Genomic DNA, 26118 nt, shown 5'->3' with positions numbered 1-26118 from the left:
TGGGTATCTTACCTGGGCAGTGAGTTTCTGCCTCTCATCCTGGAACCGCTGCCTCTCCTCCAGGACCTTGACCTTGGCACTCTCGTACTTGGCAGTCATCACCTCCAGCTCCCGGGCCGTGTTTTGTGCTTCCCGCTGCATCTCAGCCAGACGGGTCTCGGCATCAGCACGCACGGCTGCCAGCTCTTGGCCATGCTTCTCCCTGGCCTGGTCCAGCTCCACTTCCAGAAATTGCCGGCCAAGGCTGGCCCGCTCGCCCAGCCCCCGGTTCTCCTCTGCCAGCAGGCCATGAGCCTTCTTCAGCATGCTCAGCTGCTCTGCATAGCTGGCCTTCTCAGCCCGCAGCTGCTGAGCTGCTCGCTCTTGCTCCGCCAACTTCTGCCGCAGGGACACCAGCTCCCCGAGCTCCCGCTGGGCTCGCATCAGCTCTGCCCGCAGCCCGCCGGCCGCCTGCTTGCTTTGCTCCAGCTCCTCACGATGGCGTTTCTCAGCGGCTGCCTGCTCAGCCTGCAGCTGCTGGCACAGGTGCTTGGCGGGCAGCAGCTCGCTCACCAGAGCCTGAGTGCTGGTGTGCTCAAGCTGTAGGGCAGAAAGGGCCTGCTCCTTCTGGAAGAACTTCTCCTGCCATGCCTTTAATTCTTGGCCCAGCTCCTCCGCTCGCTCTGCCTGTGAGGCCAGCTCCTGCCGCAGGCTCTCTGAAGCCACCCGCTGTTTCTCTGCCTCCTCCCGGAGGGTCTGGACCTCCTCCCGCAGAGCAGAGCTGCGTTCGGCGGCCCTGGCGCTGTTGCTGGCCGTCTCTGCCTGGAGCAGACGCAGCCTCTCCTCTAGCTTCTGGCTCTTCTCGGACTCAGCTATGACCAGCCGCTTCAACTCCTTGCTCTCACCCTCTTTCTCCAGGACCTGGCGGTTCAGGATAGAGACCTCCTCTTCCAAGCTGCTGATGAGGCTGTTTTTCCTCTCCGCCTCCTGCTGGCCCCGGGTCACTTGGGTCTTCCACTCATCCTCAGCCTTGCTGTGGTCTTGGGCCTTGGCGCGGAGGGTGGCCAGCTCCCTTTGGGCTGCAGCTAAGGTGTCCTGACTGCGCCCCAGCTCCTGGGCCTTCTCCTCTAACCGGCCCTGCAAGGCCTCTAGAGCACCGGCCTGCTCAGCGCGGGAGGTGCGCTCACGCTCCAGGCTGCGCTCCAGGCCGGAGGCCTTCTCCTGGTGCTCCCGGCACTGCTGCTCCAGCTTGCTCACCTCTGCCTGCAGAACCTGCAGCTCAGGACCTTTTCGCTTGCTCTCTCCAGTAGCTTCAGACTGTGCTCCTGACCCAGAAGGGTCTTTTCCGCTGGCCATCCCTAAAGACTGTTGGCGCTCCTCCTCTTTCTTAGCCAGCTGTTCCTTCAGTCGCTCCACAGTCTGTCGAAGCTCCCCGAGCTCTGTTCTCTGGGCTGCCTCCTGCCCACGAAGCTTGGCCAGCTCCTGATCCTTTCCTTCCTTTTCCATCAGGGCGTGGGCCAGGGCTTCCTGCAGGGTAGCAAACTCCACACGCTGTTCATTGAGGGCATTCTGCAGCCGCATCTCCAGCTCCGCCTTGGCGGCCTTCTCCAGGGCCAGATCGGCTTGGGCCCGGCCCCGCTCCTGGGTCAGACGGGCCACCTCCCTCTCCTGCTGCCCACGCTCCTCCTGCTGCTGGCCCTGGCTCTCCATCAGCGCAGCCCGCAGTCTCTCCAGTTCACTGCCCATCTGCTCTGCCTCCCGCTCCATGGCCTGCAGTGCAGCCTGCGTGCTGCAGAACGGGCGTCCCTGCCGCTCTTCCGGCCACTCTGACTCTCTGTCTCCTGCCCTCAGGGGCTCCTTGAGTACCTCGCGGGAGGCTGATTCCTGCTGCTCCCCTGTCTTGCGCACTAAGGCCTCCAGGCGGGCCACCTCCTTGCTGGTGGCGGCCATCTTCTCTTGCAGAGCGGAGAGGTCGTCTGCAAGCTTCTGGGCCCTGACCTCCTTCTCCTGGACCTGCTGGAGAGCCCTGGCCAGGTTGGCATGGAGCTGAGCTACTTCACTCTGCTGCCGGCTTATCTGGAGCTCACTGTGGGCCTCTATCCCTGCCACCTTCTCCTTGGCCTCCTGTAGTTCCTGGCGGGCCTTCTCACATTCCTCCTTCAGGGTCATCAGCTGCTCCTGGAACATGGCACCGTACTGTGCCTCCTCCTGCTGGCTGTCCTCGTACCGCTCGCGCCAGGTGGCCACCTCCTTGGCAAGCTGTTCACACTCCCCCTCAGCTTCGCGCTGGGAGGCTATGGCCTCTGCCAGTTCCTGCCGCAGGGCTTCCGCCTCGGCCTGATGGGCCTCCCCAAGCTGCCGTAATCGGGCCTCCAGCCCCTTGCGCCCAGCCCGCTCTTCTTCTAGCTCCTTCCGCTCCTGCTTATGCTGTTCCACCAGGCACCGGGTCTCCACCTCCAGCTTGGAGATGTGACGCTGCTGCTCCTCCAGGGCGTCTGCAGCCCTGCGCTTCTCCTCTTCCAGGCTGCCCTTGGTGATCTTCAAGGACTCCTCAAGAGCCCGGACCTGCTCCTGGAACTGGCCCTTCTCCTGGGCCACCCTTTCTCGCTCAGCTGCTTTTTGTTGCTCAGACCTTAGTTGGGCCTTTAGCTCTACCACCTGGGCCTGGGTCTCACTCTGCTCCTGGCGGGCTGCCTCAACACAGGCATGGAGTTCCTCCACTTTTTGGCTCAGCTCTGCCTTCTCCTGCTGGGCCTGAGTCACCGAGGACTGGGCACTGTCCCGGGCTTCCTTAGCAGCCTGAAGTTGCTGTTGCAGGACCTCTAGCTTGGCAGTCTTCTCCTTCTCCAATACTTCCAGCTGCTGGAGGGCCGAATCCCTCTCCCTTAAAGAGGCCTGCCGCTCCTCAGCTGCAGCGGCCAGTCGCTGGGCATGGTCTCGCCTGGTTGCCTCCTGCTCCTGGGCAGCTTCCTCTAACAGCTTCTCCTTTTGCTTCAGGCTGCTGCTCAGCTGCTCCACCTGCTGGCGGAGGCCCTGAGAGGCCTGTTCTTGCTGCTGGAGGCTCTGCGCTAGCTGGGCCTGCTCCTTTTTGGCCTGCTGCTTCAGGCCAGCCAGTTCTTGATCCTGCTGCTGGAGAGTGGCTTTGAGGGTGGTGAGCTCAGCAGTCAGCGTGGTCACCCGGGCAGACAACCGAGCCTCCTGAGCCTGAGAGGCCTGCTCCACGTCTTCTTTGGCCTGGCTGAGGTTGGACAGGGAGCCCTGCAGCTCGGCAATCAGGCCAGCCAGCTGCTGCTTTTCTTCTTCAAAGTGGCCCCGCTCAGCAAGCAGCTTGGCTTCCCGCTGGCCCTGCTCGGTCTCTAGAGCCTCCACCCTGGCTCGGAGCTGGGTGTTGTCCGCAGCGAGAGAGGCCGCCTCCTGCTTCAGGGTTTCCAGCTGGTGAGATAAAGAGACCAAGAGGATGAACACGACTCCTCAATCACCGTGGCCCCCGTGAGAACTAAGGAACAGGAACCTGAATGTACCAAGCACGGATCCACACGAGCCCTGGCACACAGGTCCTACTGCTGCTCCTGTGCGTTCCTACCTGCAAGACGTCACCCAGCACTTCGCCCTTCTCCCGGGGTGGGTTCTCCCGCAGCTGGGCCAAATGTTCTTCCAGCTGTGAAAGTTTTCCCTGAAGGATTTCATTCTTTTCTTCAAGGCATTTCTGACAGTAAACAAGAGCCTCATGTGAACAGAGGTGGGACAGGCACCATGTTACCAACAAAATATGGAGCCCTATCACCCTGTTATCAAGATCTCTTAGGGCACCTGGGTGGCTCAGTCGATTAAGTGTATGACTTCGGCTCAGGTAGTGATCTTGTTTGTGGGTTTGAGCACGTTGGGGTCTGCGCGGACAGCTCAGAGCCTTCTTGGAATCCTCTATCCCCCCTCTCTCTCTGCCCCTCCCCTACTTGTGCTCTTGCTCTCTCTCAAAAATAAACAAACATTAAAAAAAAAAAAATTCTCCCAGGACACCTGGGTGGCTCAGTCAGTTGAGCATCTGACTTCAGCTCGGTCATGATCTCACATCTCATGAGTTCGCTCCCCCCCACTGAGCTCTGCACTGACAGCCTGGAGCCAGCTTAGAATTCTATGTCTCCTTCTCTCTCTGTCCCTCCCCCACGTGTGTGCTGTCTCTCTCAAAAATACACAAACACTGAAAACAAAAAACTCCTGTTCCCCTGACCTAGGAAAAAACTCAGAAACCATGGACCTGGGATCATGAGGGACCTGATTTTCTAACCCTAATTCCAGGGCTGAATTAAATCATGTGACTTGCTAGTAGTTTCTTCTGCCAGGCCACTGAGTTCACTTCACATTTCCTTACTTTAAAAAAAAAATTCTTTTTTTCCTTACTATATACCCTTCCTTAGACAAGTCTGGGCTCCCAGATTATCCAGACACTCACCAGCTTAAAAATATCCCCAGCCTTCCTGGGCATGAACAGCAGCAACCATAGCACCTCCCACCCTCAGCCCCTCTTCCTCCCACTGCTCACTAAGCAGCCACCAGGACTATGCTGGGTCCTCTTTGAATTCATAATCCACCTGACAGAGATGGGAGGTAGCTATTGCTGTCCCTCTTTTGCAGATCAAGATCTGAAGCTCAGATATTAAGTGCCTTCCCCTAGGGCTACAGGTTAATAAATGGTAGATTTGGGTTCTTAAAAATAGCAGTAAAAATAATAGTGGGGCACCTGGCTGGCTCAGTTGGTAGAGCATGCAACTCTTGACATTAGGGTTGTCAGTTCAAGCCCCACACTGGGTGTAGAGATTACTTAAAAATAAAATTAAAAAAAAATAGTAACTAATTCACTGGTAACTTACTTCTCATCACACAATAAATGCAGTATCTTACAATGGTTGATGAGGCAGCTACTTGTTATCCTTCCCATTTTACACAAAGCATGCTTAGAGAGAAAAGAGATCAAATAACTTGTCCAAGAACCACACCTTGTAAACAGCAAAGATAAGACTCAAAGGTGGTACATTGGACTTAAGCTCACATCTTCCCAATACGGCGCACTATTAACCTTCAAGAGGAGACAGCTTAGTTCCCAAAGGCCCCAAAGAATAGAGCGGTAAATGGAACTTTGAACAGGTAGCCAAGACTGTGGCCCTGACACCCCAAAGCAGAAGGTTACCTTGTCCTGCAGGGCTGTGCTGAGCTCCTTCTCAAGGTGGGCCTGTTTCTCCACCCACTCTCGAGTGGCTTTGCTGTGCTCTTCTGTCAGCTCATTGAGGGCACCCTGTAGTTGCTGCAGGTGACTGGCAAACTCCCGCAGCTGGGACAGACAAGTGGGAGTCCCCATCACCCAAGGTCAAAACTAGTACCACCACTGCTGTTTGTTTCCCAAACTCCAGGGGCTGTAGGTGTCCGACTATCTAACCCTGCTCAAACCAATTACAACCAACCATACCTTTAACTCAAGACTCAAAATTTAGGGCCACAACCCCGTCCCTGGCAGCAGCCAATTATGGGACAAGGAAAGGGCCAAAGTATGCAGGTCTCTGCAGAGACTGGAGCATAGGACAGATGCCAGGACATTCTTCTCAACCCTCTCTTCGAGAATCCTCGAGACTAACTCAGCCCCACGGACCGTCAAGTGGGGACTACACCCCCCAACCCTCACCTTAAAGGAAAGGTCCCCATTCTCCTCAGAAAGCTGGTTAATTTTGCGATCCATCTGGCTCTTCTCTGTCTTCAGGTCCTGACACTGCTTCAGAGTCTCATGGAGACGCACAGTGAGGCTGTGAGGGAGTGGGGCAGTTAGAAAAGACGGTAGCACCCTCACTGCCACCCCATGGGTACAGAGTGGGGTGTGGAGCTGTGAAGGAAGCAGGCAGAATTATACCTCTCATTCTTGCCACGGAGCTCCTCAAGCTCCCTGGGCTCCGATGGGCTGGCCGCCTGCTTCTCGTTGAGCAGAGCCAGGCGGTCAATGCGCTGCTGCATCACAGCTATCTGCGCATCTGCTCCCGAGGAGGGGAAAGGAGGAGAGTGGAGAGTCAGCAAAGAACTAAGGGGAAGAGAGAAGGAGGAGGTGGCATCCAATCTAAGGGAAGGGGAGGATGGGGCCAAGGGCAGCACCAGATTCCAGGTCAGCCTGACTGGCCCATGGCTGAGCCCTAAGCTCCAGAGCCAGCAGAACAGAGAACAGAGGGGCCGTTCCTCACACAAGCCCAGCACTTCCCCAGATGAAAATCCCCAATGCTGCCCATTCACACACCACCTGCCAGCATGCCAGGCGCCTACCCTTCTCAGTAAGGAGCTTGCGGTTCTCAGCCAGCTCCAGCTCCAGCTCATCTCTATTATTTCTCTCATCGGCGAGCTGCTTCTTCAGCCGTCTCATCTGGAATTGTGGGGTTTGCAGAATGTCGCCCATAGGGGAGGCTGGAGAACCTGAGAGGAAGCTGAAGAAGGAGATGCCATGGTCAGAGCCTGAAGTGTGAGGCTGAAGAGAAGAGCAACAGGCAGGGATGGGCAAGCAGGGCTCTAGGGATGTGAGCACTGGCTGGGAAGCTAAGCACCTCCACTGCGTTGATAGTGCTATCTCATGCCTCATGACTGACCTCGAGAAAGCTTTTCTTCTCCCTTCTCCTAGCCTCAATTTCAATTTCCTTGTCCAAAAAAAAAAAAAAAAAAAAAAATTACCCTCACCTCTGCAGAGCTGCACTGAGAAAAGGGACTTTAGCATCATCTCCAAGGAAGAAAGGAATTCCATAAACAGGGAACACAGCCTTTGAGGCCTTCTGCTAAAAATGGATGCCAACCAATTCCCCTAATTAATACTGGGGCAGGTGAGAACATCTACAGCATACTCTAAGCGCTGTCTGATGACGTAACAGGTTGCTGAACAGCGTTAGCTTCTAGAATGCAGGGATTTGAAGACTGGATGTTGAGGCCCCACCCCAGGAGAGGAGGCCCAGCACATACTTGTTCCCACTGGAAGAGGCAACCTTCTGTAGCTCTAGGAAGCGAATCTCCCTTTTGGCCTGGTGGCTGGGTGGGGACAGCTCTTCGGAGATGGTGCTGGAGCAGGTGGAAGGGACAGGAGCTAGGGCAAGGAGCAAACCAACCATATAGAGATTAATAGAGGGAAAAGATTTGCATCTTTATACAAGTTGAGAACTTGCCTTAGTGGAAGTGGATCCACAGACAATTATATGTAAGCTATAGGAGGAGGCCACCAGGCAGAATCTGAAACCTGGCGTCTGGGTTAGCCAGAGGTCAGTGTCCCTAAGCCTAGTCAAGCAAGTGGCTTCCGTTTCCACAGCTCAGCAAGTGCTCAAGGAGAGCACAGGAGAGTGAGGGTGTCCTCCCTGCTTAGCGACTGGACCAAGTGCTCATGCTTTCCCCCCCATCCAATACTGCAGAGGCAGCTTGGGAGCCTTGAGCAGGATCTCCTCTTCTCAGCCCACCAACCCTCTCAGATGAGAGCCGATGGCCTTTCTCAACTCCTCTACTCTAAATTGTCCTGCCAACAAAACCCCTTTCTCAAAACCTCCTCCCCTCCCATGGCTCCCACGACTACCTTCACATGGCTCTCCTACCCCTAAACACCCATTCCTAGTCTCCCTATCTGCCCCTCCCTCCTACACCCACAATCTAAGCTCCCAGAGTTCTGATGACGCCTCCCTGTGCTGCCCACAGTGCCCATGGCTTCAATGGTCATCCACACACTGACCTGTACACCCATAACCTGGCCCAGAACCCTCACCTACATTCTAGACTCATACTTCCAACATCTCCATCTGAAGGGCTGAAGAGGAACGTGAATATGAGGAACATCAAATTCAGTGGCTGGAAAGAGAACCTGCCTCGACCCACTTCTTACATCCCATTGTCATTAGATACCCTCTTCACCAGAAGACAGGGGGAGCTCTCACCCTTTCTACTGTACTTCCAGAAGGCATTTGGTAGATCACGTACCTCTCTGTTCTAGCACTCACTCTTCATCATACTTACTGATTTATGCATCTGCCTTCCCACCTAGAACATGAACTTCATAGGGGGAAAAGCCATTTTTTTTAGGCATTACTCCCAGCTTCTAAGCCTAGAGTAGCAACTGCTTAAAAAATAAAAAACAGGGGCGCCTGGGTGGCGCAGTCGGTTAAGCGTCCGACTTCAGCCAGGTCACGATCTCGCGGTCCGTGAGTTCGAGCCCCGCGTCGGGCTCTGGGCTGACAGCTCAGAGCCTGGAGCCTGTTTCCGATTCTGTGTCTCCCTCTCTCTCTGCCCCTCCCCCGTTCGTGCTCTGTCTCTCTCTGTCCCAAAAATAAATAAACAAACGTTGAAAAAAAATTAAAAAAAAAAAAAAAAAAAGCTACTGGCAAATAAATTCTCCAACTGAACTTTAAAAAAAAAAAAATAAATAAAAAATAAAAAAATAAAAAACAGGGATGCCTGGGTGGCTCCAGTGGGTTGAGTGTCCGACTTTGGCTCAGGTCATAGTCTCACAATTCGTGGGTTTGAGCCCCGCATCAGGCTCTGTGCTGACAGCTCAGACCCTGGAGCCTGCTTCGGATTCTGTGTCTCCCTCTCTCTCTGCCCCTTGCGCATGCTCTCGCTCTCTCTCTCTCTCTCTCTCTCAAAAATAAACATTAAAAAAAATTGTTTTAATAAAAAAAAAGGTATGTGTGAAGTGCTCAAGGACAACCTAACAGAGACGAGATCACATGTAACATCCTGCTCAGGCACCGCCAGGCAGCAGGAGAAGCTCGGTAGGAACTGGGATGGTGGCAATGTGGCCCAGAAATCAACCTATTCCAATTACACACACTTTTCCTGAGCACAAACTCTGCCTGGTTGGGACCTGAAACAAACCCCCACGGCGTTTCTCAACAATTTGGGGTCCTAGCAGTGCCTAGCTCAGACAGGGCATCCTCAGGAATGGGCCCTACTTACCTTTCTGCAAGAAGTTCTCTAGGTCCTCATTCAGGTTTAGCCCATCCTCATGGTCCAGCACAAATTTGAGAATGACTGCTAACTCAGCCTGGACCAGAGACAGAGAAGAAGAGCATCACTTTAGGTGCTAGGGAGGTTTGAAGAGATGGAGGGCACCACACCAGCAGTGTCAGCCCCAGGAGCTGCTGGAGCCCAGTCTTCCTCTCAAAGCCTAAAGCCCCCCCAGTCCAGCTGAGAACATTCTACTAGAGACACATTGCCCTGCTGGCTCCCGCCCTCTCGGTTCCCCTGAAGATGACCCAGGGTCAGAAAGAGTTCCCACCTGACTTCACTCCTGACCACAAAAAAGAAAATGGGCAAAGACAGTAGTGCAGACAGAAAGCTTTTATAAGTAACTATGTTGCCCTCTTCCAAATGACCCTCACTATTGTTCTCTGAGTGAGAACACTTCCAGGGCTCATCCAAAGTTTACCCACCAGCTCAGCTGTAAAATCTGCCCATCTCTGTCTGAGTTCCAAAGCTACAGAGTTGATTGGACTTTTCTGGCCAGCCTGCTATATAGTTCCTTATCTTTTAGAATTTCTGTTTCTGGGGCATCTGGGTGGCTCAGTCCGTTAAGGGTCTGACTCCTGATTTTGGCTCAGGTTATGACCTCACAGTTCGTGGAATCAAGCCCCGTGCTGGGCTCTGCAATGACAGCACGGAGCCTGCTTGGGATTCTCTCTCCCCCCTCTCTCGGCCCCTCCCCTGCTCATACACACTCTCTCCCAAAATAAATAAATGGACTTTAAAAACAAACAAAAAAGAATTTGTTTCTACCAGGTCTGTGGCCAGCTTGCAGCAGAGAAAAGGTTAAATGAAGGAGACACCCATCCTACCCATGCCACAACAACCTCAACCTCAGAGGAGAGCCATGAGCTAAATGAGTATAAAATGAGATGATTCAACATTTTTACCACTATGTGAAAGGCCACAGCTCTCTAGGCATTGCCCATGCCCACCCCCCCCCCCTCCCCAGTCACCTATATTACCCACTGTGGCATCCCAGCTCCTCCTGCTCTGGGAAATAAAGGACAGCTGTTCATACAGGAAGCAAAGCCAACATCAGACCCTTCCAGGCAGGTAGTTCCTGGAAACCAGGTCATTCCCTCTATAGTGAAGCAAATGCACTTAGGGACCAAGTAGAGGAGGGGAGAGAAGGTAACAGCTCTGAGCTAGACGGTCATGATGGACAAAGATATTCTCTCTCACTAATCCCTCCCATTAGAGGAAAGGAGACACATGGAATGACAGTTTGTGTAAAAATATACACTCACAATTTCTACATATTATCCCAACACAGGAGAGTTACCACCAGAGTTTACAACCACAGTTAAATATACGAACATGAATGGGGCACCTGGGTGGCTCAGTGGGTTAAGCAACTGACTCTGAGCTTCGGCTCAGGTCATGATCTCATGGTTTAGAAGTTCATGGGGCGCCTGGGTGGCTCAGTCAGTCGGTTAAACATCAGACTTCGGCTCAGGTCATGATCTCGCGGTCCGTGAGTTCGAGCCCCGCGTCGGGCTGTGCTGACCGCTCAGAGCCTGGAGCCTGTTTCAGATTCTGTGTCTCCCTCTCTCTCTGACCCTCCCCTGTTCATGCTCTGTCTCTGTCTCAAAAATAAATAAACGGTAAAAAAAAAAATTAAAAAAAAAAAAAAAAAGTTCAAATCTGATAGCACAGAGCCTGCTTGGGATTCTCTCTCTCCCTCTCACTCTCTGCCCCTCCACTACTCATACTCTTGCTCTCTCAAAATAAATAAACATTAAAAAAATACACACACACACACACACACACACACACACACACACACACATACACACACACACAAAAGGACTTGGAAGTATATCCCTTAAAAGTTAGCAGTTAGTTGTCTCTGGAAATGAGATTAGAAGCAATTGTTATTTCCCTCTTTTGCGCTTTTCAATATTTTCCAGACATCCTATAAAGAATGGCTGGAATTGCTACAACCTAATTTTTTAAAAGAACAATATACGTTGTTGAAAGAAAACCAATGGAGTAGGGTGAAGCACGAGCTAGGCCCACCAGGTGTGGTGGAGACACAGGGCTTACCTGAATCTTATATTCAAATTGTTCCCAGTCCCTGGGACTTTTGGAGCTCATGGTGGAGTGGTATAACAGCAGCATGGTCATCTAGAAGCCAAACAGAAGACAGTCACTAAGCAGGACTGTCTCTCTTCTCAGTGCTCCCCTCTCTGGAATATTCTGGGGACTCTGAACTATTCCAGAGGCTCTTCCAAAGCTCCTAGAACTCAGTAGCCCCAGGTCCCTGCCCTTAACTGCACCAGGAAACACCTGATTGAGGACTTACTGCCCACTGTACAAAAAGCCTGGTGTACAACTGAATTCCTGGACTCATGGAACCTAACTACAAAGCTTAAACTGCCCTCTATGGGCCAGCACCCAGAAACAGGAAGTGGAGGGAATGAAAGAGACTGAGCTAAAAAGAAGACTATGACACCTGGGTGAGGCCCAATTCCTGCCACGTCTTCATTGAGGCTCACAGTAATAGTCTAGTAATCTCTGTCATAGGGCATGGGCTCTGAGACTCCTTGGGCTAAATCAGCCTCTGCCTCAGCCAGATGGCTGACCTCTAACCTCCATGAGCCCCAGAAATAAAGTACTCATCACCAAGAGAAGGCCTGGCAGGTCCAATTGGTGCCACCCTCCCACCCCCACATCCGATATCCCATAGATACCTTGGCCAATTCCAGCTCTGACCCTTCCATCACCTTCTGCACAGACACCAGGCATTCTGGAGAAGAGGGATGTTTTCGGTTTTCTGTAAAGATGACAATGTAGAAAACAGGGTGAATTTCCTGGACACAATTCCTGAGATCATGAGAATACCTCAAAGTAGAACAAAATCACCGTCTCTGGTGGGGCTAGGAGACATAAGTCTCCTTGCTCCTATGTCCTCTCTCCCCCAACATACACATTTCCACCTGAAGTTAGTTCTATCCTAGGTCAGCCCAAGGACTACAGGGATAGTTCAAGAAAAAAGCAGGCTAGGAATCCACAGCAGCACTGGGACATGACGTTGCACTCACCCACCCAATGCATCAACTCCTGCTCAGCACCACAGAGAAGGAACCAGAGATTCCAGGTCACTCTAGGGTCTTATTCCAAGTAAGGTTGTAGAGGAAGCCTGAAGCTGAGTTAGATCAGGAGGACTAGGGACACCTGGTTCTTCTGCTGTTATGCCAACTATCAATTAACCTTTGCTTTATCTAAATCTATTATCACCTTTCCCATAACTCTCCTGAGGGGATGATGGCTGATAGCTCCTGTGTCAAAGAGGAGGACTCTGTGTCCATGACTGTACAAGGGAGGGGAACTGACACTGTGCTAACTTTACATCTGTTCTTACTACCTATCAACCTTAAGAGCAATTATTCCATCTTATAGACAAAAAACCTACGTCCAGAAAGGCCATACAAGCTGTGAGTAGAAGAGCCAAGACCTCAACCTAAATCTGCCTCTGCCCCATCTATTGCCTAGGTAATTTATTCAAAATCATCCAGGGGAATGTTTTTCTTACAAGGGAAAGAGGATAACATGGATCCATCCCTCTCCTCCAACTCCTTGCATGGGGGGGGGGGGGGAGCCCAAGGTGATGAGTCCTAAAAACTGACTCTCTGGCTCTACCTGGATCTTAGAGATGGGCTCTGGGACTGAAGGGACACTCTTCTTCCCTGACGGCATAAGCATCACCAGACCCAGGGAAACAGTTATATTCATCTCTGTGGTACAGAGTCAGCAGCCTTGAGCCTCTGCACCTCCAGACACCTGTGAGCTGGTTCCTCTGGACTCCCAAAGTCCTGGGAGTTGAGGAAGCAGCTCCTTCTCAGCTAGGTAAGAAAGGTGCTTACTTTGCAAAAAACTGCACACAAAGTCCAGTCTCTCTGGTACCGGCTGTTGCAGGATTTGCTGCCCCTCATCAGTGCCGTGGCTAGAAAAAGAACAAGTATCAGGACCAGAGTACTTAGCAATCCTTCCCCCCTCACTACTCCATTCCATGCCACCTGCCCCTTCCTTCAGGTTTGGTCTGCACTGGATCTGGGAGAGATGCTGGTGGCAGGGGAGAAGATACCAAGACACCATTTGGTCAGAAGGAACTGTGTGGTGGGTGAGAAGTGGGAACTTGAGGCAGAAGGTCCTTCTGGAAAAAACTCTGCCACCCTCTTCATGAATATGAAAGGCTCTGTGGGAAGGGGGCCGAGGGGAGAGGACGAAGATGACAGAGACGAAGGGGAAGCTAGGTTCAGTAGTCTGGAATGGCTTAACTGTAAAAGGTCAGAAAGCCTGGGAAACACAGTGAGAGTAAGACAAATGATGGAAAGGGAAAAACAAGTCAAAGAACTGAAAGAACAGGAGGGAATTCCCAAGGCTCTGAAGGGACAGGGCAAAGTTCAACACAACAGATCAAAGGCTGAGATGGCTAAGGCCAAGGGACAACACTCAAGTGGCTGGGTATTGCTGCGCTGGTCTGTTTAACTGGAAGGGCAGGCTACATGCTGAGAGAGCTATGGGGAGAGGGAGGCAGCAGGGGGAGCCCTCACACAGCCCGGGCCCCTGGTGCTCAGGCTAACTGCCCTGTCAACCTCACTGGGGAATAGCTTCACTACAAGTCAGAAAGCAGACTTTTCTCCTTGGGCTTCTATGGCTGGAGATACTAATTAAAGGGGCCTCTTGTTCCTCAACCTCCAGATTCTACTGAATGTTCCAGGTTTCAGTCAACTTTCTGGAGGGCAGGGAGGGCCTGAGAACCAGAGAACTTAGCAGTGCCGGACATCCTGCAAAGCGTAAGCAGCACCCAAGCCAAGACCACGAATGTACCTCCCTTCCTCTCCCACGTGATTACAAAGGATTCTTCCAAGTGAACCCCCCACGAGCCATTTTCTGGATAGCTGGTGTGTGATTAGGGACTCCTACAAAGCCATCAGGAGATGCCAATCTCCTCCCAGGCTCCTAAAAGAGCCATCTTCCCTACCTACCCACAATCTGGAACATTGTGATTCCTTGCCTCAGCACAGAGCAGTAATTTCCCTAAGTGTACTCCATTAGATACAAAGAGGGTTCTCAGGTTAAATGTTTGAGAAACGCTGGGCTAAACCAAACCGAGCATTTTCTAAAGAAAAGGATATAATGTGAATTATTTCCTAAACCTGTCTGACCACAAAACCTCTTTTTCCCCCCACTAAGCCCCTAGGATAAGTTAAGTTACATGGAATATGCTTTAAACATGCTGGACCTGGAACAATCCAGCCCATCCTTTAAAAGTGAGTTCAGGGGCGCCTGGGTGGCTCAGTCAGTTAAGCGTCCAACTTCAGCTCAGGTTATGATCCCGTGGTTTGTGGGTTTGAGTCCCGCTTTGGGCTCTGTGCTGACAGCTCAGAGCCTGGAGCCTGCTTCAGATCCTGGGTCTCCCTCTCTCTGACCCTCACTTGCATGCTCTCTCTCTCAAAAGTGAACATTAGAAAAATTTTTTTTAAAAAGTGAGTTCAAGTCTTATCCACAACCACTACCAGTCATGACTCCTTCCTCCCCCTCAGGACTTTCTGCAGCACTGATTGATACAACAGCATCACTTACAAATGACCCCTCTAACTGTGTGACCTGAAAGCTAGGGTACAGGAGGTACTCAGTACATATGAGTTGACTAACAGATGAAGGATGCTTTATAACAGGAAGAGGAGAGGTCAAGGTCAGTAACACAAATGTCAGAGCTTTAGGTTTTCTGGCAAAATGACTCTACTACACTTTGCTAGTCAAGTCTCACAGGTATCAGAGATGGGACAGCCTTTTTGCTTCAGGCTATTCTCACACAGAACAGAAAGGGAAACTTGATAGAGGGGCTGATGTCAATGTATTTTCCCAGAGAGAAGGCCAAGTGGCCAAAGAACAAGACCTGTTCAAGCCCCACAGCTGCTATCTGCCACCAACCCTGCCATCCTCCACGGCCTTCCCTGGAGAACCAGCATCTGATTTAGGTTAGCAACAGTAGCATCATCCACAATGAAAAAGCCAGAACACGTTCACCAAGAACACATCTGTCTTCCCAAAGGAAGTTGATTTGCACTGGCCTGGATCCGAGATGGAGATTAGGGTTACCGTGGAATTTCAACAGCCCCTCCCCTCCACCGCGCGCGCGCACACACGCACACACATGTATTTGTGTTCTCTCTCCCTCCTCTTGTACCCTCCCTACACCTTCACTTCTAGTCTAAGGCTCAGGCAGTGCATTAGAAGACAACTTGGAAAATGTGCATCTTGAATTTATAACCCTCCCAGTGAAAATTTCCCACCAGGTTACCAAGCTACAGTTGCTAAACCAAGGATACACATGCTTACCTCTTGGACATTTCTACTGCTCTTGTCATTAAGCTAAGGAAATTGATCTCCTCAAAAACAAACGCTCCTTGATCTATTTTTTCCCCAAGATTTTATTTTTTTAAGTAATCTCTACCCCCAAAGTGGGACTCAAACTCATGACCCCGAAATCAAGAGTTGCATGTTCCAATGACTGAGCCAACCAAGCATCCCACCTTGATCTATTCTTAAGTTAAAAACAAAAACAAAAACAAACACACATACCAAAAACCATGCTACACCCTACTGTACTTTTACAACACAAAGAGCATCACACCTGGCTGCCCATATTTTCATGACATTAAAATTAAATAGTAGGCTTAGGTATCGTCAGCCTAATGATTTTACCAGCCACTGATGTTAACTGTGCAGATCTACCACTTCATTAGGGTTTGAAAGATAATTCCTTTCACTAAGAACTGCAAAAGGCTATATTACTCGGCAATCAAAAAGAATGAAATCTTGCCATGTGCAACTACATGGATGGAACCGGAAGGTATTATGCTAAGTGAAATTAGTCAGAGAAAGACAAATATCATATGACTTCACTCATATGAGGACTTTAAGAGACAAAACAGAAGAACATAAGGGAAGGGAAACAAAAATAATATAAAAACAGAGAGGGAGACAAAACAGAAGAGACTCATGGAGAACAAACAGAGGGTTACTGGAGGGGTTGTGGGAGGGGGAATGGGATAAATGGGTAAGGGGCACTAAGGAATCTACTCCTAAAATCATTGTTGCACTATATGCTAACTAATTTGGATGTAAATTAAAAAAAATAAAATTTAAATTAAAAAAAAAGAATTGCAAAATGCTAACTTATAGGTGGTACATAATTCTCCTATGAAGAATCTGTGCAAAAACAAGAAAACAACAACAAAAAACCCTTCCGCTAATCAAGCTTGGATCCAATTACCAGTTTACAGGCAACAAGGTTGGGTTGGGGGTGGAGGTGGCAGGGGTGGGGGAGGGGGGCGACGGCGGGGAGAACAAGTTGAGCAGTACCATGATACAATTAATAAAATCAAGGGATGCCTGGGTGGCTCAACTGGTTAAGTGTCCGACTTCGTCTCAGGCCAGGATTGTGGTTTGTGGGTTCGAACCCCACATCGGGCTCTGTGCTGACAGCTCAGAGCCTGGAGCCTGCTTTGGTTTCTCTGTCTCCCTCCCTCTGCCCCTCCCCTGCTCGCTCGCTCGCTCTCCCTCCCTCAAAAATAAACATTAAAAAAATTTTTTTAGGGGTGCCTGGGTGGCTCAGTCAGTTAAGTGTCCGACTTCAGCTCAGGTCATGATCTTACAGTTCATGAGCTCGAGTCCTATGTCAGGTTCTGTGTTGATAGCTCAGAGCCTAGAGCCTGCTTCAGATTTTGTGTCTCCCTGTCTCTGGGCCTCCCCTGCTAATTTTTTCTCTCTCTCAAAAATAATAAGCATTAAAAAAATTTAATTTTTTAATAAAAAATAAAATAAAATCCAGAACTTAGGAAATTCTACAGGATCCAGGAAGAAAAAAAATAGGGTAGGTATGGAGTTAGAAATGAGTAGGAAACAAGACTGGTGGGAGGAGATGAGTCCCTGATCAAAGTTCTTCAATGCCAAGGCTGGAGATTGTAGATTTCAACCTCCTGGCAATAAAGAGTCCATCCCTGAGGTCCACCAGCTGTGGGGCACCACAATGAAAGAAGGACTGGAGGAAGAAGGTTCCTGAGGTCACATGAACAGGAATGCCCTGGGAATACGCACAAATTAGAGCAGAACCAAGCCACGAGGGCCAGGTATCCAGAGTGAGGCAGAGATGTGAGAAGTCTTCTAAAGGACAAAATGAGAGGAAGATGACCTAGTAGAATCACTGCCAAGGAGAGGGAGGAATTCAAGATGATGCTGAAAGGTCCTGCCTGGGTAACTGGGAAAGAAAATGGTACTATCTGTATCAAAGTAAGAAAATAGTGACCTCTTTCAGAGGCACTAAAGCAGGTGCTAGTTAGAGCCACAGGGACTTTAAAAAAACCTTATAAGACATCCCACCACCAACATACACTTCAAAAAACACATTCAAAAAATTAAAACCAAAAACCATTCTTGCTGAATCCATCTGTTCTAGGCTACTCAGCCCCACTAGACTTCGGTGATGAACAGTATCAACTACATTTTTGTTCACTTACTCAACAAACATTAATCAAAACCGAATCAATGTACTGTCCCAAGCTAGGCGCAGAGGAACTCAAGGTGAATCAGATCCAGCCCCTGCCTCTGACAAGCTCAGTTCTGCCCCTTTCCCTATGAAGGGGTAGCCAAACTGCTTCACAGAGATACTGAAGCCCCCACCCCAGTTCTTACCTGCTACGTGTGGAACAAGAACACTCTCAGTCAACACTTCAGACTATCCCTGACCTGGGGGCTGTCTACCGTGCTTTCCTTTGAAAAGGGATGGTCCTCTCTGTCCCCTCAATTCTCTACATTATGGCTGACCTCTACTTCTGCCCACAGCACAAAGATGTGAAAGAAGGTCAGTTTTGCCCTAATTTCTGAAGGCTTGATGACAGAGGAAAAAGAATGAACTATACGAGCCTTAAAAAATGACTGTAGGTTACAGCTTGACCCTTGTAACTGTAGGTTACATCTTTGCTTGGTTCCAGAGAGGGAAGATATAAGGGGGAGGCCCACTCCGCTGATTTCCCAGATAACTGAGACGTTCAAAGACAGATGTAAAAAAAAAAAAAGCTCACTAGAATCCTGGCTAGGGGACAACAAGCAGCTTATCAAATGCTAATCGACCTCACAAAGCAAGTTAATGAGGCAGGCAAAACCCCCAGAAAAGCTCTAATGGTTTAGAAAGGGGCAGATCTGTGGCACACTAACAAGTTAGAGATAAGATTTCTAGGTGCTGCTTATTTCCCTTAAGTGCAAGAGCTTCCCCTTTCTTCCTCCTGGCCTTACAGGTTGCCAGGAGGGCTTGTGAGGTAAGGACAGGCCAGAGCCACGAGAAGGTATGGAAGACTCTCACTGAGACAAGAGGACAGGGAGGCCCAGAGCAGACTCTTGAAATCCTGTGAAAGCACAGAGACCTGCAGGCTCTCCTGTGCAAGAGTGAGGAAGCCATGGGATGGGACCAGAGCGAAACCTCTTCCCATAGAGAGAGAGAGTGACTAGGCAATGAGCTCAGTGTGCTCCTGCCTCGGGGCCCCACGCTGGCAATCCTGCCCATGCTTTCTGGTCACAGCTGTCGGCAAGGAAAAGGAGTAAATGTGGTCCCCAGCCCAACATTCAGCCTCACGTGGGAGGCTGGAGAGGGGTGTGGTGTATACTCACATGCCGTCAATGATCTTGAGGAAGACACTGCAGTCCTGGAGCTGCAGCACGGCCTCCACGGGGCTGGCTACGTGCAGACTGTTCACCTGTGAAACAAAGGGGAGAGCCTGGTGACCCACTGCGAGTGTGAGGAGCACTGCGTTGGCCGTGCTCCCCAGATGCCGACAATGAGCCTGCTCACAGTGGGTGCCCACAGCTGCAGGCCGCAGGCGCGAAGAACAGCTGGTCCTCGGAGCTTGCACTTCAGCCGAGAGAAGCTGCTGCAGCCACGTGCCCAGTAACAGCCACCTGCGTGCAGCCTCAGACCCCCCTTCCTCTGGCTTCAACTAAATGAGAGCCAAAATTCTCCGAAGATGCTCCAGCACTAGGGATATAATTTAACTATAACTAGGCATAAAATGGCTCTGGAAGAACACACAAGAAACCGTCCTGTACCACCACTCCCTCTATGGACAGGGGAGTCAGAAGCAGGTTAAAAGAAAGGTTTTTTTGTATTATTGCTCTTTGTATCTCTTGAATATTTACATCATAACCCTCCATAGCTCAAATTTTCACATTATAGCCCTTTCTATCCCGTGGACTTTGAAATATCTATTCAAAACTTACATTAAATACTATGTATGTTTTATATACTATCACACAGATACAAAATTTTGCTAATGCATTTTTTAAAAATTTAACGTTGGGGCACCTGGGTGGTTCAGTCAGTTAAGTGTCCTACTTCAGCTCAGGTCATGATCTCGTGGTTTGTGAGTTCGAGCCCTGCATCGGGCTCTGTGCGACAGCTCGGAGCCTGGAGCCTGCTTCGGATTCTGTGTCTCCCTCTCTCCCTGCCCCTCCCCCCCATTCACACTCTGTCTCTCAAAAATGAATAAACGTTAAAAAATTTTTTTTAATAATAAAATTTATTTAATGTTTATTTATTTGGGGGCGGGGGGGGGTTGGAGGCAGAGAGAGACAGACACAGAATCCGAAGCAGGCTCCAGGCTCTGAGCTGTCAGCACCAAGCCCGATGCGGGGCTCGAACTCAGGAACCGTGAGATCATGACCTGAGCTGAAGTCAGATGCTTAACCGACTGAGCCACCCAGGTACCCCTGTTATTTACACATTTTAAAAATCCTTCCCAGACATAAACCTTTGGCTGACACAGGGAGAAATGATGAGAGAACAAGATAACAAAGAAAAAATAAGGGAGGAAAAGAAGAGCTGGGAACCCCAGAGAGAAACTTGGCAATCCTGATTCAATTGCCTTTTTCTCTTCTTTGCCTTTAGGCAGGCATCCACCTAAATCAGTCTTTACAACCAGAAAACTCACCAGCAGTCAGTCACCTGCGAATGAGTCAGGTACACAGGTTATTCAACAAGCATATACAGTCAACTTCTCCAGGAAAACCTCAGAAATTCCAAAGGCATCAAGTTCAGAAGAAGCCTGGGCTGAACTTCACCTTTGTTACTACCAGAGGAACAAAGGGTTTGCTAAGTCAGTCAATCACACATGCAAGACTGAGGTAAGAAGGGAACTTAGGCTGCTTATTAACAAGGTATTTTTAAGAACTTCAGCACAGTGGTTATTATGTGCAATGAGTAGTTTCTGTTTACAAATGTGCTCTTTAAAAGGTACTGGGCTATGGGGCGCCTGGCTGGCTCCATTGGAAGCACATGCTACTCTTGATCTCAGGGTCGTGAGTTCGAGCCCCACAATGGGTGTAGAGATTACTAGATAATCTGACAGAAAGAAAGGTAGATAAATGAAGAAATGAATGAATTGGTACTGGGATGAGAGCTCCCAGATAAAGATTTTGGGTGCAGGTCTTCCACGAACTTGCCAGGAACCTTTGTTATCAACTTATTTCTCTCCGTACCTACTTTCTCACTTGCCCAATGGATGGAATTCCTACGCTGTTTGCTGTTTACTTTAGAGGACTGGTGTGCGTTCAAATGGAATTATGGGTGCAAGAATATGTAACAAAATACAAGTGCTAAATGCAAAGCACTATTATTATTAATAATATTAAAATAATGAAGTAGATGTAGCAAAACTTTTACTTCTCAGTAGTTAAACAGGCTGACTGCACTAGAGAATCAAGAGTATTAAATAAAAAGAAACAATAACTCAGCCACAGAAATGATACGATTTATTCAGTTAAATATTTTTATGTTAAAAACAACTTTTAGGGGCACCTGGGTGGCTCAGTCGGTGAAGTGTCTGACTTTGGCTCAGGTCATGATCTCACGGTTCATGGGTTCCAGCCCCGAGTCAAGCTCTGTGCTGAGAGCTCAGAGCCTGTAGCCTGCTTCAGTATCTGTGTCTCCCTCTCTCTGCCCCTCCCCCGCTCATGCTCTGTCTCTCTCTCTCTCAAAAATAAACATTAAAAAAATTTTTTAAATGTATGTTTAAAAATAAAAGGCAGGGGGGCACCTGGGTGGCTCAGTCAGCCAAGTGTCCAACTCTTGGTTTTGGCTCAGGTCATGAACTTGCACTTTGTGAGTTTGAGTCCCGCATCAGGTTCTGTGCTGACAATGCAGAACCTGCTTGGAATTCTCTCTCTGCCCCTTCCCCACTCTCTCTCAAAATAAATAAACTTAAAAATATAAACAACTTCTAGGGGCGCCTAGGTGGCTCAGTCAGTTAAGCATCCGACTTCAGATCAAATCATGACCTCACAGTTTATGAGTTTGAGCCCCACATCGGGTTCTGTGTTGACAGCTCAGAGCCTGGAGCTTGCTTCAGATGTGGTATCTCCCTCTCTCTCTGCCCCTCCTCTGTTCATGCTCTGTCTCTCTCTCAAAAATAAATATAAAAAAAAGTTTTAAAAAAACAACTTCTAGATGGATCTAAATTAAAATAGGCTAAAAGTTAAGGGGGGAAAAAAAGAGTAGAACATAAAATATGACCTCTCTTTGAAGCCTTAAAGACAATACATTTATACCATCTTGTCACGCTTGATCTAATTAGTCAGGAAAGGCGAGTGTAAATTTTCGAAGATTTTGAAGAAGATTTGAAGGACCAGGCCAAGGTCCTTTTCCATCAGCTGAAAATGAAGAGAGTGCCAAGACTTAAGCACCCAAAACAGCCTCCTTTTAATACCTGTAATCTAAGAAAAACATTCAAGGACTGTGTCACTAACAAGACTGAAAAATCACACCAGTTAGCGGATTTAAAGTCACTTAAGGAATCTGGATTCATCCCACACCAATTAAGTAAGAATCCAGCAACAGTTTCTTTCATGGATATAAAAATGTATTTTATTCCTGTGCATTATTTTGCTCTCAAATGAGAAATTGTTGGAAAGCTGAGGAAGTGGAGAAGCTCACTAGTCTGGTTCAAAACACAAGAGTGAGGGCCAAGCTCACTAAACAATAAACAACCCAAGAGCTGCCTGTAAGGTTTTCAGAGTTACTTAAGGTTGTTGAATCTTAAAAAGTTCCCTATTCCCTATAATAACAGTTTACTCACGGTAACTTCTGGGTAGGGAACAATTTCAAGATACACTTCAAGCAAACTATAAATTCATTTTGACACAATAAAATAAATTACTGAAACCCTGGCGGGGAGGGAACCCACTCATTCTAGTATTTTAATCCATGCATTTTTAGTATTTTGAAGTATTTCCTTCTAGTCTTTTTTCCTACGTTGTTTTTTGCTAAACCACAACTATAATTGTCACATGTGTGTGTTCTATGCCACTCTTCCCCCTAATGTAACAAGTATTATTTGATGCTGCTACAGTATCATAAAATCCACTTTAGCTGCCTTTTGTGTGTGTATGTATGTGTGTGTGCGTATATATGTATTTATTTATTTATTTTTGAGAGAGAGAGAGAGAGAGAGAGAGAGAGAGAGAGAGAGAGAATGAGAATGAATCCTGGGAGGAGCGGGGGAGGGGGGGTTGTTGAGAGAGAGAAGAGGGGCTCACCTAAGGTGGTGTTTTGTGTTCACCCAAAGTAGGGCTTGGGCTCAAGAACCAGGATATCACGACCTGAGCCAAAGTCAGATGCTTAACAAAATGACCCACCAAGATGCCCCAATCTTTTGTTTAAATTGAAAATTTCTATGTAACTATATATTAATAATTTTAATGCATGTTCATTCTGACTCTTGAAAAAAGTATGCAAGTATTTGCTGTTAAATAAGACTAACCCTATGTCTGTTCTCTGTAATGGTAGTATTCACCATAAAACCAAACCTAGGACCTAAATAAATAAACTGATGAACTTAAAACAATGTGGCTAGGGGCATCTGGGTGGCTCTTGGTTAAGCATCGGATTTTTGCTCAGGTCATGACCTCACGGTTGGTGGGTTCAAGCCTCATGTCAGGCACTGTGCTGACAGCTTGGAGCCTAGAGCCTGCTTCAGATTCTGTCTCCCTCTCTTTCTGTCCCTCCCCTGTTCACCTTCTGCCTCTCTCTCTCTCAAAAATAAATAAACATTGGGGCGCCTGGGTGGCGCAGTCGGTTAAGCGTCCGACTTCAGCCAGGTCACGATCTCGCAGTCTGTGAGTTCGAGCCCCGCGTCAGGCTCTGGGCTGATGGCTTGGGGCCTGTTTCCGATTCTGTGTCTCCCTCTCTCTCTGCCCCTCCCCCGTTCATGCTCTGTCTCTCTCTGTCCCAAAAATAAAAATAAAAAACGTTGAAAAAAAAACTTAAAAAATAAATAAACATTAAAAAAAATAAAAATAAAAAAATAAAAGAATGTGGCTGAAGGATCCCCCAATATTCAGTTAATCTGCTGAACTAGAGACATAGCTCACAACCAGCCCCTTCCTAGGGATGAGGGGCGGAAAAGGAAGAGACAATGTTTCTAACATAGATATAAAACACTGAGCTCTCCTCTTCTCCGCTACTGCCATTGTGCCGTGTGGTGTGGTTTCTCAGTATGTCTTCTCACAAGACTTTCAGGATCAAGCGATTCCTGGCCAAGAAACAAAAGCAGAATCATCCCATTCTCCAGTGGATTCGGATAAAAACTGGTAATAAAATCTGATACAACTCCAAGAGGCAGCTCTGGAGAAGAACGACGCTGGGTCTACAAGGGATCATACATGAGATGGCACACACTTATGCCGTCTGAAAGTCATATGTTCCTATTCCATTACATCCTACTCCATCACCTTCCCACTACCTGCACAGCAGATCTGTTTTATCAAGGAAATGACTTTTCTCTGTCATTATGCTTCTGCACCAGTAGGTTGGTTCAGTAATAAACATGAGACCTTTTGATTGAAAAATAAACTGAAATGTAATGGAAATATAAAATAAGTAAACTATAAATATAAAAATACCCATTTTAAACTGTACAACTAAAATTCACATTTACTTCAGAAACTGAAGACTAAGAATGTACGTTTTGTTATTTTTTTTTTTCTTTTTAAAGTAGGCTTCACACCCAGCGCAGAGCCCAACATGGGGCTTGAACTCATGACCCTAGATCAAGACCTGAGCAGACATCAAGAGTCAGACACTAACCGACTAAGCCACTCAGGCACCCTCGTACATCCTGTATATTAAACACATTTCTTGACTAGAGATTTACAGCAATTAAAGACAATGTCTTATTAAGCCCACCCTACTTGGAAATTAAAAATTCATGTCCTTCAAACTATTCTGTAATTTTTTTGATTGGCTTTTCACTTGGCCCTAATTGATCAGTAGTCAGGGTGACTACTAAAATACCCTGTACCATATAGCATGCCCTGGCAATATTTTAAGTATCAAGAATTATTATTTATTCAGATACTGTGCTTAATGCTTTTTACAAACATTATTTCATTGTCCTCATAATAACTCTATGATGTATTTTTATTTCAATTTAAAAAATATGGTGCTGAGAGGCTAAGTAACTTGCCCTGGGTCATGCACACAGGTGAGAGTGCTGATTCTATCAGGCTGTCTGACTCCAAGGTCCATGCTTGTCATCACTACACTCTGTGGCCTCCTGTTTCTCTGTACCTTTATGTTCCCAGTGCTCGGTATTACTCCTTCATTTGCCATTGTTTGTCTTGGACAAATGTATGAAAAGATCTAGCACAAGGATTTAAGTAATCTAGAAGGCAACAGGAAAACAGTGGAAACAGACAGAAGCATGGTAAAGAAAGCAAGGAGAACCTTGCCCTACAATAAAAGGCCTTTCAAGACCAAAGTCCCTGCATGTTACTGAAGTTCAGCATAAACCCTTCTAGTTAGGAAAATGCACAGGAAGCAAATGAAGATGGGTCTCTATGCCGTGCTGCAGCCAACCGTCCCATGAGAAAAGAAATTTATACTTCTCCTAAGAGGTATACAGAAGCTTAGAAGATAATACTCTTCTAAGCCACACAAGCAGAGTTATGGACCATGGTCAGCAGCAACATCACCAGGGATAATAAAAGTTAAAAACTAAGGAGAAAGGCAAAGGAAAACTGTTATTTCCTTAATCTGGAGACGAGAAGACGTTACATAGCCCTGGTTCCCTCTCGCACCCCTCCAAACTTTCTGGGAAAATTCTCAACAAAAAGAGAGGAAGACTACTCACCCAAGAGAGAAGTGCCGCTGCCCGGGTGGCATGGAGTGTCATCTTGGTGACACCAAACAGTCACCCCAATGCACCTGAAAACCAAAAGAAGAGCAGTTAATTATATCAGATATCCATGATGAACGATGAAGGCGGAAGTGGTTCAATTTACTGGCTCTGAATATTTAAATAAATCTCTCTTCACGCAGCACTTAAATCTACCAAGGCACCATGGGAATTTTGAGAAAGAAGCTCAAAGTACACATTAAAATTACTATAGGGGCGCCTGGGTGGCTCAGTCAGTTGAGCGTCTGACTTCAGCTCAGGTCATGGTCTCACGGCTCATGGGTTTGAGCCCCATGTCAGGCTCTGTGCCGACAGCTCAGAGCCTGGAGCCTGCTTTGGATTCTGTGTCTCCCTTTCTCTCTGCCCCTCTCCCACTCGTGCTTTCTCTCTCAAAAATAAATAAACATTAAAAAAATTTAAAAAATAATAAAATAAATAAAATAAAATAAAATAAAATAAAATAAAATAAAATAAAATAAAATAAAATAAAATAAAATAACTATAAAACTTTGGGCGCCTGGGTGGCTCAGTCAGTTAGGTATCCGACTTTGGCTCAGGTCATGATCTCATGGTTTGTGGGTTCGAGCACCACATCGGGCTCTGTACTGACAGCTCCGAGCCTGGAGCCTGCTTCAGATTCTGTGTCTCCCTCTCTCTCTGCCCCTTCCCCACCTATGCTCTGTCTCTCTCTCAAAAATAAACAAACATCAAAAAAAATTTTTTAATAAAATAAAATTACTGTAAAACTTGTAACAGTAAAGAATCCTGCATTTAATTCAATGTCCACAAGCTCTACATGCAATCTTTCTGTTCCACAGAAAATATAACATTCAAGGCTGTTCTTCAACCCTCCTCTTTGGGACATGGTGCCCTTAAAACATAGAACATG

The 26118-nt window shown here is 48.1% G+C and overlaps 1 protein-coding gene and 1 pseudogene across 7 annotated transcripts in view; one reads left to right on the top strand and one right to left on the bottom strand.

Moving 5' to 3' along the window:
• Positions 1-26118, bottom strand: part of NUMA1 (nuclear mitotic apparatus protein 1) — a 72400-nt gene that overhangs the window by 9636 nt on the left and 36646 nt on the right. For all 7 annotated transcript variants that reach the window (XM_047071237.1, XM_047071238.1, XM_047071236.1 and 4 more), the window contains exons 2-14: positions 25185-25258; positions 18673-18758; positions 12864-12943; positions 11691-11773; positions 11044-11124; positions 8929-9016; positions 6958-7078; positions 6277-6434; positions 5876-5993; positions 5654-5771; positions 5165-5305; positions 3563-3685; positions 13-3411 (exon numbers count right to left, since the gene is read on the bottom strand). In XM_047071237.1, coding sequence (XP_046927193.1) covers positions 13-3411; positions 3563-3685; positions 5165-5305; positions 5654-5771; positions 5876-5993; positions 6277-6434; positions 6958-7078; positions 8929-9016; positions 11044-11124; positions 11691-11773; positions 12864-12943; positions 18673-18758; positions 25185-25226 — 4638 coding nt within the window. In that variant the 5' untranslated portion in view covers positions 25227-25258. The remainder of the gene's footprint in view (positions 1-12; positions 3412-3562; positions 3686-5164; positions 5306-5653; positions 5772-5875; positions 5994-6276; positions 6435-6957; positions 7079-8928; positions 9017-11043; positions 11125-11690; positions 11774-12863; positions 12944-18672; positions 18759-25184; positions 25259-26118) is intronic.
• Positions 23467-23744, top strand: LOC124504984 (60S ribosomal protein L39-like; annotated as a pseudogene).

This window comes from Lynx rufus, unplaced genomic scaffold (genome assembly GCF_022079265.1).
Source record: "Lynx rufus isolate CCGP_SWC_20201006 ecotype Redwood Valley unplaced genomic scaffold, mLynRuf1.p SCAF_9, whole genome shotgun sequence".
NCBI classification, from domain to species: Eukaryota; Metazoa; Chordata; class Mammalia; order Carnivora; family Felidae; genus Lynx; species Lynx rufus.
The sequence above is the reverse complement of the archived record's forward strand: the minus strand, read 5'-3'. Positions and strand labels throughout refer to the sequence as shown.